A 17,649-nucleotide genomic window follows, 5' to 3' on the forward strand; every position below is an offset into this window, starting at 1 on the left:
CTCCACACTGCAGTACCTGAAGCATACTACAACATACTTAAATATACAACCTAAGAAATACCACACTCAATAAAACCATTTATAAGACCTTTTATGTCAGCACCACTTCCCTTCAATAAACTCCCGTTGTTCAATTCACTTAATATCCAAAATTCAAATTCAACTAACTTCTGTTCAGAATGATTATTGAGACTCCACATTCACACAGGTGGAGAATTTCAAAGGTCCATTCCTCTGAATAAAGTAATTTCTTCTCATCTCTGTCCTAAAAGGCTGACCCTTGATTTTGACACTTGGTTCTCGATGTACCTGTCAGGAGAAACGTCATCTCGACATCAATAGACAATAGGTGCAGGAGTAGGCCATTCGGCCCTTCGAGCCAGCACCACCATTTACCGTGATCATGGCTAATCATTCACAATCAGTACCCCGTTCCTGCCTTCTCCCCATATCCCTTGACTGCGCTTTCATTAAGAGCTCTATCTAACTCTCTCTTGAAAGCATCCAGGGAATTGGCCTCCACTGCCTTCTGAGGCAGAGAGTTCCACAGCTTCACAACTCAGAGTGAAAACGTTTTTCCTCATCTCCGTTCCAAATGGCCTACCCCTTATTCTTAAACTGTGGCCCCTGGTTCGGGACTCCCCCAACATCGGGAACATGTTTCCTGCCTCTAGCACGTCCAATCCCTTAATAATCTTATATGTTTCAATAAGATCTCCTCTCATCCTTCTAAATTCCAGAGTGTACAAGCCCAGTCGCTCCAGTCTTTCAACATACGACATTCTCGCTATTTCGGGAATTAACCTCGTGTACCTTCTGCTGCACTCCCTCAAGAGTAAGAATGTCCTTCCTCAAATTTGGAGACCAAAACTGCACACAATACTCCAGGTGTGGTCTCATTAGGGCCCTGTACAACTGCAGAAGGACCTCTTTGCTCCTATACTCAACTCATCTTATTATGAAGGCCAATATTCCATTAGCTTTCTTCACTGCCTGCTGTACCTGCATGCTTACTTTCAGTGACTGATGAACTAGGACACCCAGATCTCGTTTTACTTCCCCTTTTCCTAACTTGACACCATTCAGATAATAATCTGCCTTCCTGTTCTTACCACCAAACTGGATAACCTCACATTTATCCACATTAAACTGCATCTGCCATGCATCTGCCCACTCACACAACCTGTCCAAGTCACCCTGCATCCTCATCACACTTCACACTGCCACCCAGCTTTGTGTCATCTGCAAATTTGCTAATGTTACTTTTAATCCCTTCATCTAAGTCATTAATGTATATTGTAAATAGCTGCGTACCCAGCACTGAGCCTTGTGGTACCCCACTAGTCATTGTCTGCCATTCTGAAAGGGACCCATTTATCCCCACTCTTTGTTTCCTGTCTGCCAACAAATTTTCTATCATGTCAGTACCCTACCCCCAATACCATGTGCTCTAATTTTGCCCACTAATCTCCTATGTGGGACCTTATCAAAGGCTTTCTGAAAGTCAAGGTACACTACATCCACCGGCTCTCTCTTGTCCATTTTCCTAGTTACATCCTCAAAAAATTCCCGGAGATTCGTCAAGCATGATTTCCCCTTCGTAAATTCATGCTGACTCTGAATGATCCTGTTACTGCTATCCAAATGTTCCTCAATAATTTTCTCTTTTATAATTTACTCCAGCATCTTTCCCACCACTGATGTCAGGATAACTGGTCTATAATTTCCTGTTTTCTCTCTCCCTCCTTTCTTAAAAAGTGGGATAACATTAGCTACCCTCCAATCCACAGGAACTGCTGAATCTATAGAACATTGGAAAATGTTCAATGTGAAGGGATTTATCAGCCTTCAGTCCCATCAGTCTACCCAACACCATCTCCTGCCTAATGTGAATTTCCTTTAGTTCCTCCGTTACCCTCGGACCTCTGTCCACTGGTACTTCTGGGAGATTGTTTGTGTCTTACTTAGTGAAGACAAATCCAAAGTACCTGTTCAACTCGCCTGCTATTTCCTTGTTCCCCATAATAAATTCACCTGCTTCTGTCTTCAAGGGACCCACATTTGTCTTAACTATTTTTTTTCTCTTCATGTACCTAAAGAAGCTTTTACTATCCTTCTTTATATTCTTGGCTGGCTTACCTTCGTACCTCATCTTTTCTCCCCATTGCCGTTTTAGTTATCTTCTGATGCTCTTTAAAAGAGTCCCAATCCTCTGGCTTCTCGCTCATCTTTGCTATGTTATACTTCTTCTCTTTTATTTTTATACTGTTCTTGACTTCCCTTGTCAGCTACGGTCTCCTCTTACTCCCCTTAGAATATTTCTTCCTTTTTGGAATGAACTGATCCTGCACCTTCTGTATTATTCCCAGAAATACCTGCCATTGTTGTTCCACCGTCTTCCCTGCTAGGGTCTCTTTCCAGTCAACTCTGGCCAGCTCCTCCCTCATACCTCCATAGTCCCCTTTGCTCAACAGTAGTGCTGACACTTCCGATTTTCCCTTCTCTCTCTCAAATTGTAGATTAAAACTTATCATATTATGATCACTACCTCCTAATGGCTTTTTTACCTTGAGTTCCCTTATCAAATCCGGTTCATTACACAACACTAAATCCAGAATTGCCTTCTCCCTGGTAGGCTCCAGTACAAGCTGTTCTAAGAATCCATCTCGGAGGCACTCCACAAACTCCCTTTCTTGGGATCCAGTACCAACCTGATTTTCACAGTCTACCTGCATGTTGAAATCTCCCATACCCAACGTAGCATTACCTTTGCAACATGCCAATTTTAACTTTTGATTCAACTTGCACCCTATGTCCAGGCTACTGTTTGGGTGCCTGTAAATAACTCCCATTAGGGTCTTTTTACCCTTACAATTCCTCAGTTCTGTCCATACTGACTCTATATCTCCTGATTCTATGTCACCCCTTGAAAGGGACTGAATATCATTCCTTACCAACAGAGCGACCCCACCCCCTCTACCCACCTGTCTGTCTTTTCGATAGGACATATACCCCTGAATATTCAGCTCCCAGCACTGGTCCTCTTGTAGCCATGTCTCTGTAATTCCCACAACATCATACTTGCCAATATCTAACTGAGCCTCAAGCTCATCCACTTTATTTTTTATACTTCGCGCATTCAAATACAACACTTTAACTTCGGTATTCACCTCCCCTCTCACACCGGTCACTATTGGCCCTGACCTTACTCTCTTATCCCTTCTCGAACTTTCCTTCCCATTAGTTTGGGAGTCTTTTGCAACTTTTCCTGTATTCACTTCCCCTTTAACTCCATCTTTATATTGCCAATTTGTCAACCCCTCCCCCCCACTAATTAGTTTAAACTCACATGTGTAGCACTAGCAACCCTCACAAACCCCATAGAGATTTTGTACATTTCAATTGGATCATCGCTCTTTTTTTATATTCTAGAGTGGAGCCTCTATCTGTATAATTCTCTCCTCACAGGACAACTCCCACACTGCACCAATTGCTCTGGCGAACCTTTGCTGTTCTCCCTCAGCTGCGAGTGTAACCTTCCATTGGTAGGAAGGCTGGACCTACATTAAACATGCCAGATGTGGTCACCCTAGGCCCCAATAATATTGAAACACATCATCTCTATCCTTGTTCTCAAATCCTCTTTCAATAAAGGCCAACAGACACCACAAATGCCAGGCCCTGAGAATACAAGAGAGAAACTATTTCAGCAAGAAGAAACAAGGTAACAAAATAGGAACAGCCTTGCTGGAATACCAATGGGTGTGGAATTACTCATGGTTCAAAAAATATCCTTCAGATGAGTGATCAAGAACTGTAAAGATCAGGGAGGATTGTGACACTATTTTCAGGCTGTGGTTAAATTATAATTCTCAGGGTGAGTATGAGTGATCATAGCACATTTGGGTTTGGGGCTGAAAAAGTTACTCACTTTCCAATCATCACTGTATCTATGAAAATAGGAGCTTGTGGACTTTCTTGTCAAGTGCCTGGGTCCTGTCATGGTGAGACTCTGGATAATGATACACCCAAACATGAATAAAATAACAAGAAACTACAGATGCTGGTTTATACCAAAGATAAACACAAAATGCCGGAGTAACTCAGCAGGTCAGACTGCATCCCTGGAGATCATGGATATGGGACATTTTGTGTCAGAACCCTTCTTCAGTTCCATGTTTTCCAGGGATGACGCCTGATCTGTTGAGTTCTCCTGCATTTTGTTTCTATCCATGACCCAAACATTAAAACCAGTTTTCAGACACGCACGAGGCCATGCTGGAATGTCTAGTTGTCAGTGGCTGCAGTAACCAGTAACCAGTGCAGTCAGTCCTGTTTGGAATGCAACTGGACCAGCAGAGCAGGGCCGTCTTAACGTATGGGCCTGATGGGCACTTGCCCGGGGCCCCACGAGCATAGGGGCCCCATGCTGATCTGTGTATGTTAAGTGACTTGCAATAAATAAATACTACTTTAAAAATGTAGGTTCAATAAGTGCTTTTTTCGCAACATTTTCGGTCCCCAAGTGTTTTTTTCGCAACATTTTCCATCCCTAAGTACTTCTCACAGCGATCTGTTTCGCAACAATTAGCTCTCTAAGTGCTTTGCTTTTCCATCCCTAAGTGCTTCTCACAGCGATCTGTAAGTGCTTTTCGCAACAATGTAGCACCCTAAGTCCATCGCTAAGTGCTTTTCGGTAAGTGCTTTTCGCCGGCACGACAGGGGGGGGGGCTGGTAGGGAAAGGGGGGTGGGGGAGAGTAACGGTGGGGGCGACGGGGAGGGTGGGAGGAGGAGAGTTGTCGTAGGGGCCCCAGTACACTGCTTTGCCCGGGGCCCATAATGCTGTAAAGACGGCCCTGCAGCAGAGTAGCTTGCTGCTTGCTGAGCTGGTGACTTTCCCTCGCTGCATCAGTAAGAGTGATCTGTGGGACTTTACATTCTTACTGAGAGATGCAAAACCTCTGCCTGAGTGAGACCACAGGGGATAAATGAAATTTCCCCTGCAAACCAGGATTTGGGAGGAGCAAGGGGCTTGTTTTGTGGAGGGAGGAGAGTTGATGAAACATAATTATCTTTGTTTTCATTTTTGACCTTCTGGATTCTGTGACAGATGGCCATTCACCCTGGGGACAATGCAAGCGAGCACAATGCTGATAAAGGAAATGGGCCATTGTTAGGTGCTGTTGGGTGAAAACGAGAAGCTGGTGTGACTTGGGTGTGGGAGGGATGGAGAGAGAGAGAGAGAGAGGGAATGCCGGGGTTACGAAGTTAGAGAAATCAATATTCATATCACTGGGTTGTAAGCTGCCCAAGTGAAATACGAGATGTTGTTCCTCCAATTTGCGTTTAGCTTCACTCTGACAATGAGGGAGACCGAGGACAGAAAGATCAGTGTGGGAATGGGAAGGAGAATTAAAATGTTTAGCAACCGGGAGATCACGTTTGTCTACGCGGTCTGAGCGAAAATGTTCAGCAAAATGATCGCCCAGTCTACATTTGGTGTCGGTGATGTATAATTGTTCTATATCTCTCTACATCATCGTCTATATTTCTCGTTTCCTTTTGCCTGACTAGACTGAAGAAGGGTCTTGACTCAAAATGTCACCCATTCCTTGTCTCCAGAGTTGTTGCCAGTCCCGCTGAGTTACTCCAGCTTTTTATGTCTATTATCTGTTTAAACCAGCATCTGCAGTTCCTTCCTACACAATACCTCACTCATTCAGTCTCTTGCTCAGTCTGGGGCTCAAAGGAGTGACGATGCAGATGCAGATGCAGCTGCAGCTTGAGAAGTCAGTTACTTGGTAACAAGATAGTGACGGAAGCAAAATAATTTCTTGCAACCAAGAAGTCTGCTTACTTATTCAATTAAACACTGTTCTTCAGTCTGATTGCTGATCTGAGATATGTGCAGATGAAGTGTAGATGAATCTGAGGGAATAGATGGTAGGATAAGGGCCAACCTTTGTCCTGGGTCTCTTCATCCTCACTATAACAAACCTCAGGAATGCTCACTCCTCATGCATGGAGATGCAGTTCAGCAAAGTCCATTTTATTGCCCAATGCTGATGCTGAAGACACCAAGCCTAATTTTCTTTCACTCAGAATGTCTGGCTCTGCAGTCTTGGCCCTGAGTCAATTTTGCTTGTAGAATTAATCGCGCAAGAATACACAATGGTGTTGGGTAAGGATGCTGCAATGCTGAAGGCCAGCAATTTACTTCCAAGCAAGGATCATGTGAAATTTGAAGGGGAAAGAGCAGTTAATATTTTCCATGTACCCATTGTATTTGTTAGGCTCACAAAGACCCAGGTTCGATCCTGAACTCGGGTGCTGTCTGTGTGGAGTTTGCACGTTCTCCCTATGATCACATGGGTTTCCACCAGGGTCCAATTTTCTCCCAACATCCCAAAACATGTAGGCTTGCAAGTTGCTTGGCCTCTGTAAATGACCCTTAGTTTGTGTAGGCAGTGGTGCGACATTGGGATAACATAGAACTAGGGTGAACAGGTGATCAATGGTCGGCGTGGACTCAGTGGGCTGAAGGGCCTGTTTCCATGCTGCATTTATAAACAAAAAATACTCTTTCGGATTTTAAGTCTGCAAATTGAGTGTTGGTCTTCAAGGGTACATTGTGGGCAAAAGGCAGAACCTTCATTGGAGATGGAACAGATTAAAATGATCTTCAAAATCAGGACCCAAGACTGAAAACTTTCCTGCAACAAAACTATATTCAAACTTCAATAAAATGGATTGGTTTATACTTGTTGCATCAGGATATGATCAACACAAGTCATTGGATTTAATGCAGTAGAATTTAGTGCATGAAGTTTCACAATGCAGGATAATAAAATATTTGGTTCCGTTCAATAACTGCGCGATGTTGGAATGCAGCAAGGGTGTTTTGAAATGAAATGAATGAATGAATAAGTTTATTGGCCAATATGTGCATATACAAAGAATGTGCCTTGGTGCTCCACTCACAAATGACAACATAAACATACAGTTAACAATTAAGAATAAAGCATAACCATATCAAAACAATAAGGATATAACATTATGGTCAAAACATGTGGGTGAAATTAAACCAGAGGAAAAAAGAGTCTACAGACTTTCGTTATTGAGTTGAACTACTACTCGTGGTAAAAAGCTGTTTTTATGTCTGGCTGTGGCTGCTTTGACAGTCCAGAGTCACCTTCCAGAGGGAAGTGCTTTTATTCATTCTTTAATAATAAAGCAAATTCAAGTATCAGTGTCACCAGTCAAGTTGAGCAACAAGGTTTTGGAGGCTGTGCCTTGAACACAGGAGGCCTGGAAACGTGACATCGGAGTCACCACAGGGAGAGGAGATTTACTGAGCAGCTAACAACAAAGCACATAGCAGCCGTTACTGCAGGATAAAATACTGGCGAGCGGCAGGCCATCTGGAGTTGTGGCCTGGAGCTGGAAGTAAGGAGGGGAGGAAGGCAAGGCATTGAGAAGAAGAGAGGAAAGAAAATGTGCCTGAGCATAAAGTGACTCATCGGCTCTTATTAGTCGTTTTTCCCACGGCACGGTAGCGCAGCGGTAGAGTTGCTGCTTTACAGCGAATGCAGCGCCGGAGACTCAGGTTCGATCCTGACTACGGGTGCTGCACTGTAAGGAGTTTGTACGTTCTCCCCGTGACCTGCGTGGGTTTTCTCCGAGATCTTCGGTTTCCTCCCACACTCCAAAGACGTACAGGTATGTAGGTTAATTGGCTGGGTAAATGTAAAAAAAATTGTCCCTAGTGGGTGTAGGATAGTGTTAATGTACGGGGATCGCTGGGCGGCACGGACTTGGAGGGCCGAAAAGGCCTGTTTCCGGCTGTATATATATGATATGATATGATATAAGTCAGAGCTCCTCGAAACCAGTAATAACTGTTCTTTCCATTCCTTTTTTACAAAGGCATGGAAATTAGATCTTGGAAACTCCTTGCACGTACAGTGCCCTCTATAATGTTTGGGACAAAGACCCATCATTTATCTATTTGCCTCTGTACTCCACAATTTGAGATTCATAATAGTAAAAAATCACATGTGGTTAAAGTGCACATTGTCAGATTTTAATAAAGGCCATTTTTATACATTTTGGTTTCACCATGTAGAAATTACAGCAATGTTTATACATAGTGCCCCCATTTCATGGCACCATAATGTTTGAAAATCTCTCAGGTTCCTATCGCCCACAAGAGTAAATTCTAGGAGAGAGGCTGGGAAGAGATGGAAAATCAAAGGATCTTACAACCCAATATAAGATCATAAGCTCTTGTGATAGTAGAATTAGGCCATTTGGCCCATCTTCTACGCTGCCATTCAATCCATCTCTCCGTCCTAACCCCATTCTCATGCCTTGTCCCCATAACCTCTGAAACCTGTACTAATCAAGAATCTATCTATCTATCTCTGCCATAAAAATATCCACTGACTTGGCCTCCACAGCCTTCTGTGGCAAAGAATTCCACAGATTCACCACCCTCCAACTCTGAAAAGAAATTTCTCCTCATCTCCTTCCTAAACGAACGTCCTGTAATTCTAAGGCTATGACCTATAGTCCTAGACTCACCCACTATTGGATACATCCTCTCCACATCCATTCTATCCAAGCCTTTCACTATTCTGTATGTTTCAATGAGGTCCCCCCTCATTCTTCTAAACTCCAGCAAGTACAGTCCCAGTGCCGACAAACTCTCATCATAGGCTAACCTTCTCATTCCTCATGATAGGTAAACCTATTCAACTAATTCTTGTAAACCTCCTCTGGACCCTCACCAGAGCCAACACATCCTTCCTCAGGTATGGTACCCAAAATTGCTCACAATATTCCAAATGCGGCATTACCAGCGCCTTTTAGAGCCTCGGCATTACATCCCTGTTTTTGTATACGAGCCCTTTTGAAATAAGTGCTAGCATTGCGTTTGCTTTGAATATGCCTGTTACAATCTTTAAAAGAGCTTATTAAAATAACAGTGCCATAAAGAGACCTACACCCTTCCATGCTGTTCACCCATGTTATGCAGTGACTGACCCAACCCCATCAACACCATACTCCGTTATAAAATGGCCGGTGCAGGAATAGACCTGTCCTCACTATAAATGTGCCTAATGTTATACTGTGACGGGCCTGTGGCCACCAGCACCATACTCCAGTGCCCGATAGTCACAGATCTGTATCCACCAGTATTATACTGCACCATTGTTCAATACTGTGCTTTGGAATTATATGGCGACAGACATGTCTCATCAGTACCTTGCCCCAATGCTGTAAATGACAGACCTGTGTCTTCCAGTACTGTGTGTGTGTTATAGTGATAACCCTGTATCCCCACACAATACAATTACAGACCTTTACCCCATCTCTACTCCAGTGTTATTCAATGACAGACCCACAGCCACCAGTCTTGTGTGCCACTCATATTCCACAACACTCTCATAACACGCCATTACTGTAACAGTGTTTATATTGGCAGACCCGTACCCACATTATACAATGGCAAAACTATTCCTGTGTTTTGCAGTGACAGATCTATACGCTCTGATAATGCCCACTGGTACTATACCTTCTGACTGATGTGTGGTAATCAGGATTGTGTTATAGGAGTCTTTGTACTTGACAACAAATGTTAGTGTGTTGATAAAGGTTCATTCTGAATTTACAAAATTGGAATATACAATTTTCCCTCAGTACCGGTTGCTTCTGAGAGACGATTACAACACAAATCTTTTATTAGTGCGATTAAAGAAACCCAATCTAACGAAGCAAAAATGTTGTGCAAGTATGTGCAGGAGAAACATCAAAAGCGTACTCACCGCAGGCTTTGGCAGCGGTCACACAGATCTCTTCTGCAACATATTCGCCCGGTGGCAAGGTCAGGCAGTTGTTCTCGGGTTTGCCAGGGATAGGGTAAAAATTAACCTTCAGCCCTGTTCCAGTCTGCTTCGGGGTGCATGGGCTCTGATGTAGGTCTCCGTTTTGTAGCGGGCTGGTCCCGGTGTCCACATCGGTGATCGTGATGCAGGCCATCATTTTTTAACGGGAGGCCGTGTTTACTTCTCACCGCACAACTGCAAACTAAAAACAGAAAGGCAAATCAAAAGAACTGAAGGGAGGCGATGTGCTGAAGCATGCCCGGCAGTAGGATTTCCTGGCATCAAATTAATTTAGTATTAGAGGATCCACTGAAATCAACAGGAATGCCAACTGGCTGAAGTCTGTGGTGGAAGACCGACCCATAAAACATCAAAGCATTCTTTCACAATTCATTCGTAAGATTACTTTGAGGGGATTGCACGCTTACTGCAAATTCATTCCTTGCATTAGTCAGAATTCGGCTAGAAACTACAATAATCCTTTCTTTCATAAGATGATAAGAAACGAGAGCAGTAGGAGATCATTTGGCCTTTTCAGCCTGCGCAACCCTTTATTAAAATTGCAACTAGGCTCAAGTCTACGTACCTGCCCAATCCCTGCATCCCCGCGTCCCTAAGTGCCCAAAATTCAATCACTCCTAGTGATTGCATCCACAATTCTGAGCGATAGGGAATTTCAACCCTCCGAACATAGATCAAGGTACCTGTGAGCTCCATTTTATTTCTCAAGTTGGAAAGGCTCTGCTTGTTATTGAGCAAAGTTATGACTGGGATCAAGTCCCCAGATTGTGTTTGCTGAATGGCCTTCACTAGATGAACACTAACCCCGTAAAGACCCCGGGCTTCCTGCTGGTAACTGCTTAGGTTAAAAGCACCGTGCCACAGCTGATGAAAGTCACATGCAGTTCGATCAGCATCCACTCACAATGGTGCACAGTAATTCCCACTCACATTTACTTGGTTTCATTTTCTACTACTCACATGTTGTTGGGGAATGGCCCAGCCACCGAGCTCTCAGATGGAACTTTGACAATAGTCCAAAACTACAAAAAGCCCAAAAATATCCCACCGATTTTCTTCCGCTGCTTGATACGAATCTGAGAATTAAAATTCAAGCACTTATCTTGTCTTGACAGCTGTCTTGTCCCGATAATTATGTACATTATACTGCACAACTCCTGGCCAGCTAGCCCAGCTCATCTCTGAACTGCATCACTCTCCTCCCACACCAGTTTATGGGAGTTTTGATAACTTTGACTAAAATTTTATAAACCATGGAATCACAGAAAAGTTATGGCAGTGAAAAGCCATTTGGCGCATTGTGTCCATGTCCTCTCTGCCCTGATTCCAATTTCTCGTCCTTCAAAGATGCATCCAAAAGCTGTCATCATCTGCCTTTCAGGAACTGAGTTCTGCAAGCTGATCATCTTCTGGGTAGAAATATTTTATCTCATCTCCCTTCTTATTTCTTCAAGCAACTACTTTAAATCTATTTATTCACAAAATGCTGGAGTAACTCAGCAGGTCAGGCAGCATCTCGGGAGAGAAGGAATGGGTGACGTTTCGGGTCGAGACCCTTCTTCAGAACTTTCGAGACCCGTCTCGACCCGAAACGTCACCCATTCCTTCTCTCCCGAGATGCTGCCTGACCTGCTGAGTTACTCCAGCATTTTGTGAATAAATCGATTTGTACCAGCATCTGCAGTTATTTTCTTATACTTTAAATCTATGTCCTCTGCCAAAGGAAATAGCCTCTTCCTGTCTATTCTATCTAGGCTCCTCTTAATTTTATACAGCCTCTTTCGATTCCATACAAGCCAGCGACAATGGTAACATCTTTGTGCCTCTCAAACGCAATCAAACATTTTCTGTAAATTCAGATATTTCATAGCGTAGCTCATTTTATTTCCCAATTACAGACTATAATCTTACTGCAGCACCATGTTTCCTTAATGTTTGGATTTTTTACAGACAGCAAAAATATTGAATTATATTCTCAAAATATTGTTATCTTATTATTAGAATCAGAACTAAACTGATGACCAAAGCACAAACTGCAGGAGGAACTTAGTAGGTCAGGCAGCATCTGTTGAGGAAAGTGGACGCTTGGTGTTTTGGATCAAGACCCTTCAAAGGTTGAGGATACTGTAACATTTAGAATCGAAGAATCCAGCGTTAGAGCTTGGTTTATTTAATCAGTGGAGTTTTGATTCTTTGAGTCTGAAGGGTAGCGACCCAAAACCATTCCTTCTCTCCAGATATGCGGCCTGTCCTGTTGAGTTACTCCAGCATTTTGTGCCGAGCTTTGATTATCCTTCAGTTTCATCAGTTAAAGATAATTTTAAAAGTACAAAATTCCATATTTTCTCTGCAAAAATCCGAAAGCCTTTGCATGCGAGTGGATGTTGGCCTGCCGCCTGTACTTCCCCCCTGGTGTGGATGTTGGCATGCCGCCTGTACTTCCCTCCCCCTTCCCCCCCCCACCCCTACCACGCTGTAAGCCAGTACAGTAGGTACAAGCATGTTTTTCAAGTCAAGCAAATGCCAAGGCAAGACCTATTGTAACAAACCCCACTGCATGGGGATCTGCAAGTGACATTATCTCTTGCACACTCATGGTATCCTGTAGCAACCAAACACTTATACTGCCAATAACAAAATAATCATAACTCATGTAACAGCAGTGTTTCTACAAGTAGTAATAACACAGGAGGCCATTAGATCTATTGGTTCTGTGCTTGTTCCCAGGGAAACAATCCCAATCTCCTTCTCCTTATTGCTCTGCACTCCGTGCTTTATTCATCCAAACATTGGACCAATTTTCTGTTGATTCTTTTTGCCATTAACCGACACCAAAAGGAAATTTACGGCAGCATATTAACCTACCAGCACATCTTTGGGATTAGGGAGGAAAATGGACCGAGTGGTCACAGAAAGAACATGCAAACTCAGTATAGATAGTGCTTCAGGTCAAGATTGAATCTGGACCCCTGGAGATGTGATCAAGTCAAGAGTGTTTTATTGTCCTATGCCCCAGATAGAACAATGAAATTCTTACTTGCATCAGCACAACAGAATATGTAAACATAGTACTCTGTAAACAATATAATAAACAAGGAAAAAAAGCTCAGTGTGTGTGCATATATACACACACACACACACACACAAAAACAAACCAACAATAAAAGGGGAAAGACAAAACGAATGTCCCCAAGCCTATGTAGTTCAGAGCTTATTTGGAGGTTATAGTGTTTAATAGCTTAATGGTTGCAGGGACGAAGCTGTTCCTGAATCTGCACCTTACAGCTTTCAGGCTTGTATATCTTCTTCCCGATGGCAGGAGTGAAATAAGAGTGTGCTCAGGGTGTTGTGGATCCCTGATGATGTTCGCTGTCTCAAAATGGCAGCGACTCCTGTAAATCCCTTTGATGGTGGCGATGTCAGAACCTGTGAAGGACTGGGCAATGTTTACCACTTTACTGCTTCACTACTGCACCATCATGTCACACTTTGCATCAAATCTTGGTCAAGAACAAAATGGAAACATACAAATGGGTGCTCGATTGTTGGTGACTAATGTTTAACAAACTATGACAATGTAATATGAGCAAAATCTCAGCCACTGGGTGGCACCGTACAATGGCTGGCTTGCCTTGCCAATAGTCTGCCTCGTCCCTTTATCTCTTTGTTGTTTTTTAGTCTGTAGTTAAATGTTGTTTTAGTGGATCTTTAGTTTCATATTATGTGGGTGGGGGAAACTTTTTTTATCTCTTTCCTCGACGAAGATGCGACTTTTTCCTTACCGTATTTCCGTCTGTACTGTGGCCTAACATCGTGGAGCTGGTGACCTTTTGCTGGGGATCGACCTTGGGAGCTCCAACCATGGGAGGCTGTGGATTTAATATCTTGGAGCTGGTGGTCCCTTTGCCAGAGATCGACTTGGAAGCTCCAACCGCAAGAGCCTGCGGACTTAAGATCGTGGAGCTCGCGGTCCCAGGTTAGGGACTGGCTTCGGGAGCTCCAAGCCATAGGAGATTTAACCACCCCGATCGCGGGAGCATCGATCGCCCTGACGTTGGAGTTCGATCGCCGGCTGCAGGAGCTTCAAACACCCCAACTGCAGATGGTTCGACTTCCCCGACCGCGGGAGAAAAAGGAGGAAAGAAGATGACATTATTGCCTTCCATCGCAGTGAGGAATGTGGAGGAGGCGCTATGATGGATGTTTATGTTACATTTTTATGTGGTTGCGTGTTTTGTTGCTTTTTTGGTATGACAGTACGGCAAATCAAATTCCTCAAATGATTTACATACTTGTTTTGTTTTCATACGTCTAATAAAATCAATTCCAATTCCAATTACAAACAAAGTGCTGGAGTCCTCAGGCAGCGTGAAGGGACCAGATGACGTTTCGGGCTGGGACCCATCACCAGAAAAAGAGAGGTGGGATGGGGTAAAGTCTAGAAAGTGATAGGTGGATACGGGTGAAGGGGGGAGACGGAGGGATTTTCTTCAGTAAACATGGTTTCCTGCCTGCTGTTGAGGACGGAGGCCTTACATGTATCTCATCTGTTTCTGTTCTCGGTCCTGCTCCCCCACTGATCAGCTGCCACCTTCAATGTGATCCCACCGCCAGTCATCTTCCTGTCCCTAACTCTTTCCGCATTCCATAGAGAACACTTCCTCTGAAACCCCTTACTGTGCTTTTCCCTTCCGAACCATCCCTCCCCAGGCACTTTCCCTTGCAGCCGCAAAAGATCCTTACAGGTCCTTACACCTCCTCCCTCACTTCCATCCAAGAGCTCTAACAGCCCTTCCAGATAAGGTTCACTTGCAACTCCCCCCTTCCTTCACCTATATTCACCTATAACCTATGTAGGAAGGAACTGCAGATGCTGGTTTAAACCAAAGATGGACACAAAATGCTGGAGTAACAGCAGGACAGGCAGCATCTCTGGAGAGAAGGAATGGGTGACGTTTCGAGTCGAGACCCTTCTTCAGACTGGTAAGGGATAAGGGAAACGAGAGATATAGATGATAATGCAGAGAGATAAAGAACAATGAATGAAAGATAAGCAAAAAGGTAACGATGATAAAGGAAACAGGTTAGTTGTTTGTTGGGTGAAAACACGAAGCTTGCGCAACTTGGGTGGGGGAGGGATAGAGAGAGAGGAAATGCCGGGGCTACCCAAAGTTAGAGAAATCAATCTTCACACCACTGGGCTGTAAGCTGCCCAAGCGAAACATGAGATGCTGTTCCTCCAATTTGCATGTGACAATGGAGACCTAGGACAGAAAGGTCTATTGAAGAAGGTCTGTGTGGGAATGGGAAGGAGAATTAAAGTGTGTAGCAACCGGGAGACCAGATAGGTTCAGGCGGACTGAGCCATTTCATGTCAATGGCCCCAAAAGCAGAATTGGAAAACGTTAAATAGTGATAGGAATTTTTTAAGATAGATAGGGAAAGGGTTGAGAGAGCAAAAACAAAACCTTGAATGCTATCTGTTTCTCTTTCCACTGATGCTGCCCGACCTAATCAGATGTGCAGCACTTTGGTCAACGTGGGTTGTTTTTAAATGTGCTATACAAATAAAATTGACTTGACTTGACCTGCTGTGTGTTTCCAGCAGTTTCTGTTTTTATTTGCAGTTTGTTTTGTTTTTTAACAGTTGAACCATTATGCCCCCAAAAACTCATATCAGTGAAACTCCTTTCAGAGCCAGAGGAGATCCCAATGCACATTCCAGCCAATGACACAAGTGAATTGATTCAAAGTGATTAATAAAAGGCCAAGGCATTGTGAGTGGAGTGTGAAACACAGGGGCCGAGAGGGTGATAGGGGAAGGTACCTTCGCTACTTTTAAACAGTACTTGGTTGTGTAAGCAACAAGTCAGGACCTGCAGGGCCATAATTCTGATGCTGGAAGGTGGGACAGCTCCTTTTCTATTAACACTGACACAGTGGGCCAAAGAACCTCCTTTTCTTAACTTTTAAGTACTTCAAGAGTGTAGACATTGCTATGAAATACGTGTGTTAGATCTCTGAGCTATTTGGAAGATGTTGAATTTCGATACAGGAATAACGCAATGAGTATTAACTTTTTAATATCCAATTTCAACATCGCCTCCCAAAAACATGCATCTACTGACCTTCTCTTCACAAGAAACCAGTTAACAGGTATAAGCTTTTACCTATAACCTCATAACAGCATGTGTCCGCTTTCCTCACGACTACTAATAGAAGCTTGCCAGCAAATCTTAGCATATTAGCAAATTACAATACACCATTTGAGAATGATGATGAATGCTTAACAAACTAGGAAAAGATAATGTATTTTGTTTCGGGAACACATATCATTGCTTATTACACTGATACTGGTTCTCAAACAATGATCCACGTAACTTTTCATGCAGAGAGCTCCCAATCATCTTCTCACATTTTGCTGAAAAATCTGTGAAACTAAATATAAACCAGTTTGTGGTGAAGAGGGAATGAATACAATTCAGCAGTCGTTGCTGGACAATTTGAATCCCCAGCCAGAAATGTTAAAGATGCTACATAGTTATGCCAACGTATACTCCGTCTCCTCAAATCCATTCCATTCAGTGGGAGAGAGATAGAGCACAACGTGGTGTTACTATTATTCATGCCATTGTAGCGACCATAGAGAATGGTCCAGGTCGTCGAACCCTCGGATTGGCCAGCGAGGGAACGCGACCATGAGGATTGGTCCAGCAAACGACATCGCTGATTGGCCAGCGATGTCAGGTGCGCGTTTGGCGCCCGTTTTTAGCAGTTCGGCGAAGTCTTCAAGGAAGACAGTAAGTTTATATTGGTTGTCCTGTAACTTGTTGTTTTGATTCTGTATTCGTGTATTGCGGCTGCAATAAACTTCGTCTACAACTAGCAAGTTTCGGACTCGCCATATTGGTGACCCCGAACGTGATCTGGACGATCACCAACTGAGCAGGAACCCGACGCCTCGTTGACGATGACCGAGCAGGGCACACCGGAGTCAGGCGCGGCAGGCGTTCATCTTCCGTTATTTTGGACGTACGCACCGCAAGCTTGGTTTATCCACGCCGAGGCTCAATTCCACATAAAGAAGGTGTCGGACGATTCCACGAAGTACTTCTACCTCGTCAGCGCCCTATCGCCGGACACAACCAAGCGCATGATGCGGTTTATCATAACTTCACCTGCGGAAGACAAATACGAAACCATGAAGAAGGCATTACTGCGAACCTTCGGGTTAAATAAGCACGGTGGTGCGGCAAAACTTCTGCACCTACCGGAGCTTGGAGACCAACTGCCTTCCGTCCGCATGGCTGAAATGATGGTGCTAGCCGGTGAGCATACGGATTGCCCGATGTTTGAACAGGCATTCCGCGAGAAACTTCCCGAGGATGTCCGACTGCTGCTTACGGATTGTTCTTTTAAGGACCCCGAAGCATATGCAGCGAAAGCGGACGCGCTCATAGCGGGAAAAAACAAGGCCAGTGATTCCATCAACAAAGTCTCGACATCGGTGACCACGCCACAGCGACGGAAAGATGGCGCCACGTCTCCCGCCAATTCCCCGAAAGCCCGCCAAAAAGATCCGCACAAGCGCGGCTGGTGCTATTATCACCTACGATGGGGTAACGAATCCCGCAACTGTCGTTTGCCTTGTACCTTCGCGGGAAATGCCTCGGCCGATCGTACATAGGGGCAGTTACGATTGGCCAGAACCGACGCCTCTATGTCCATGATCGATTCACG

General features: G+C 44.1%; 1 protein-coding gene across 4 annotated transcripts in view; it reads right to left on the reverse strand.

Moving 5' to 3' along the window:
• The window catches only part of LOC144589973 (tyrosine-protein kinase JAK2-like), a 165,955-nt gene that overhangs the window by 68,086 nt on the left and 80,220 nt on the right, over window positions 1–17,649 (reverse strand). For all 4 annotated transcript variants that reach the window (XM_078394900.1, XM_078394891.1, XM_078394909.1 and 1 more), the window contains exon 2: window positions 9,829–10,090. In XM_078394900.1, the coding sequence (XP_078251026.1) occupies window positions 9,829–10,045 (217 nt within the window). In that variant the 5' untranslated portion in view covers window positions 10,046–10,090. The remainder of the gene's footprint in view (window positions 1–9,828; window positions 10,091–17,649) is intronic.

The sequence above is a fragment of the Rhinoraja longicauda genome, chromosome 3 (genome assembly GCF_053455715.1).
Source record: "Rhinoraja longicauda isolate Sanriku21f chromosome 3, sRhiLon1.1, whole genome shotgun sequence".
In the NCBI taxonomy this organism is placed as follows: Eukaryota; Metazoa; Chordata; class Chondrichthyes; order Rajiformes; family Arhynchobatidae; genus Rhinoraja; species Rhinoraja longicauda.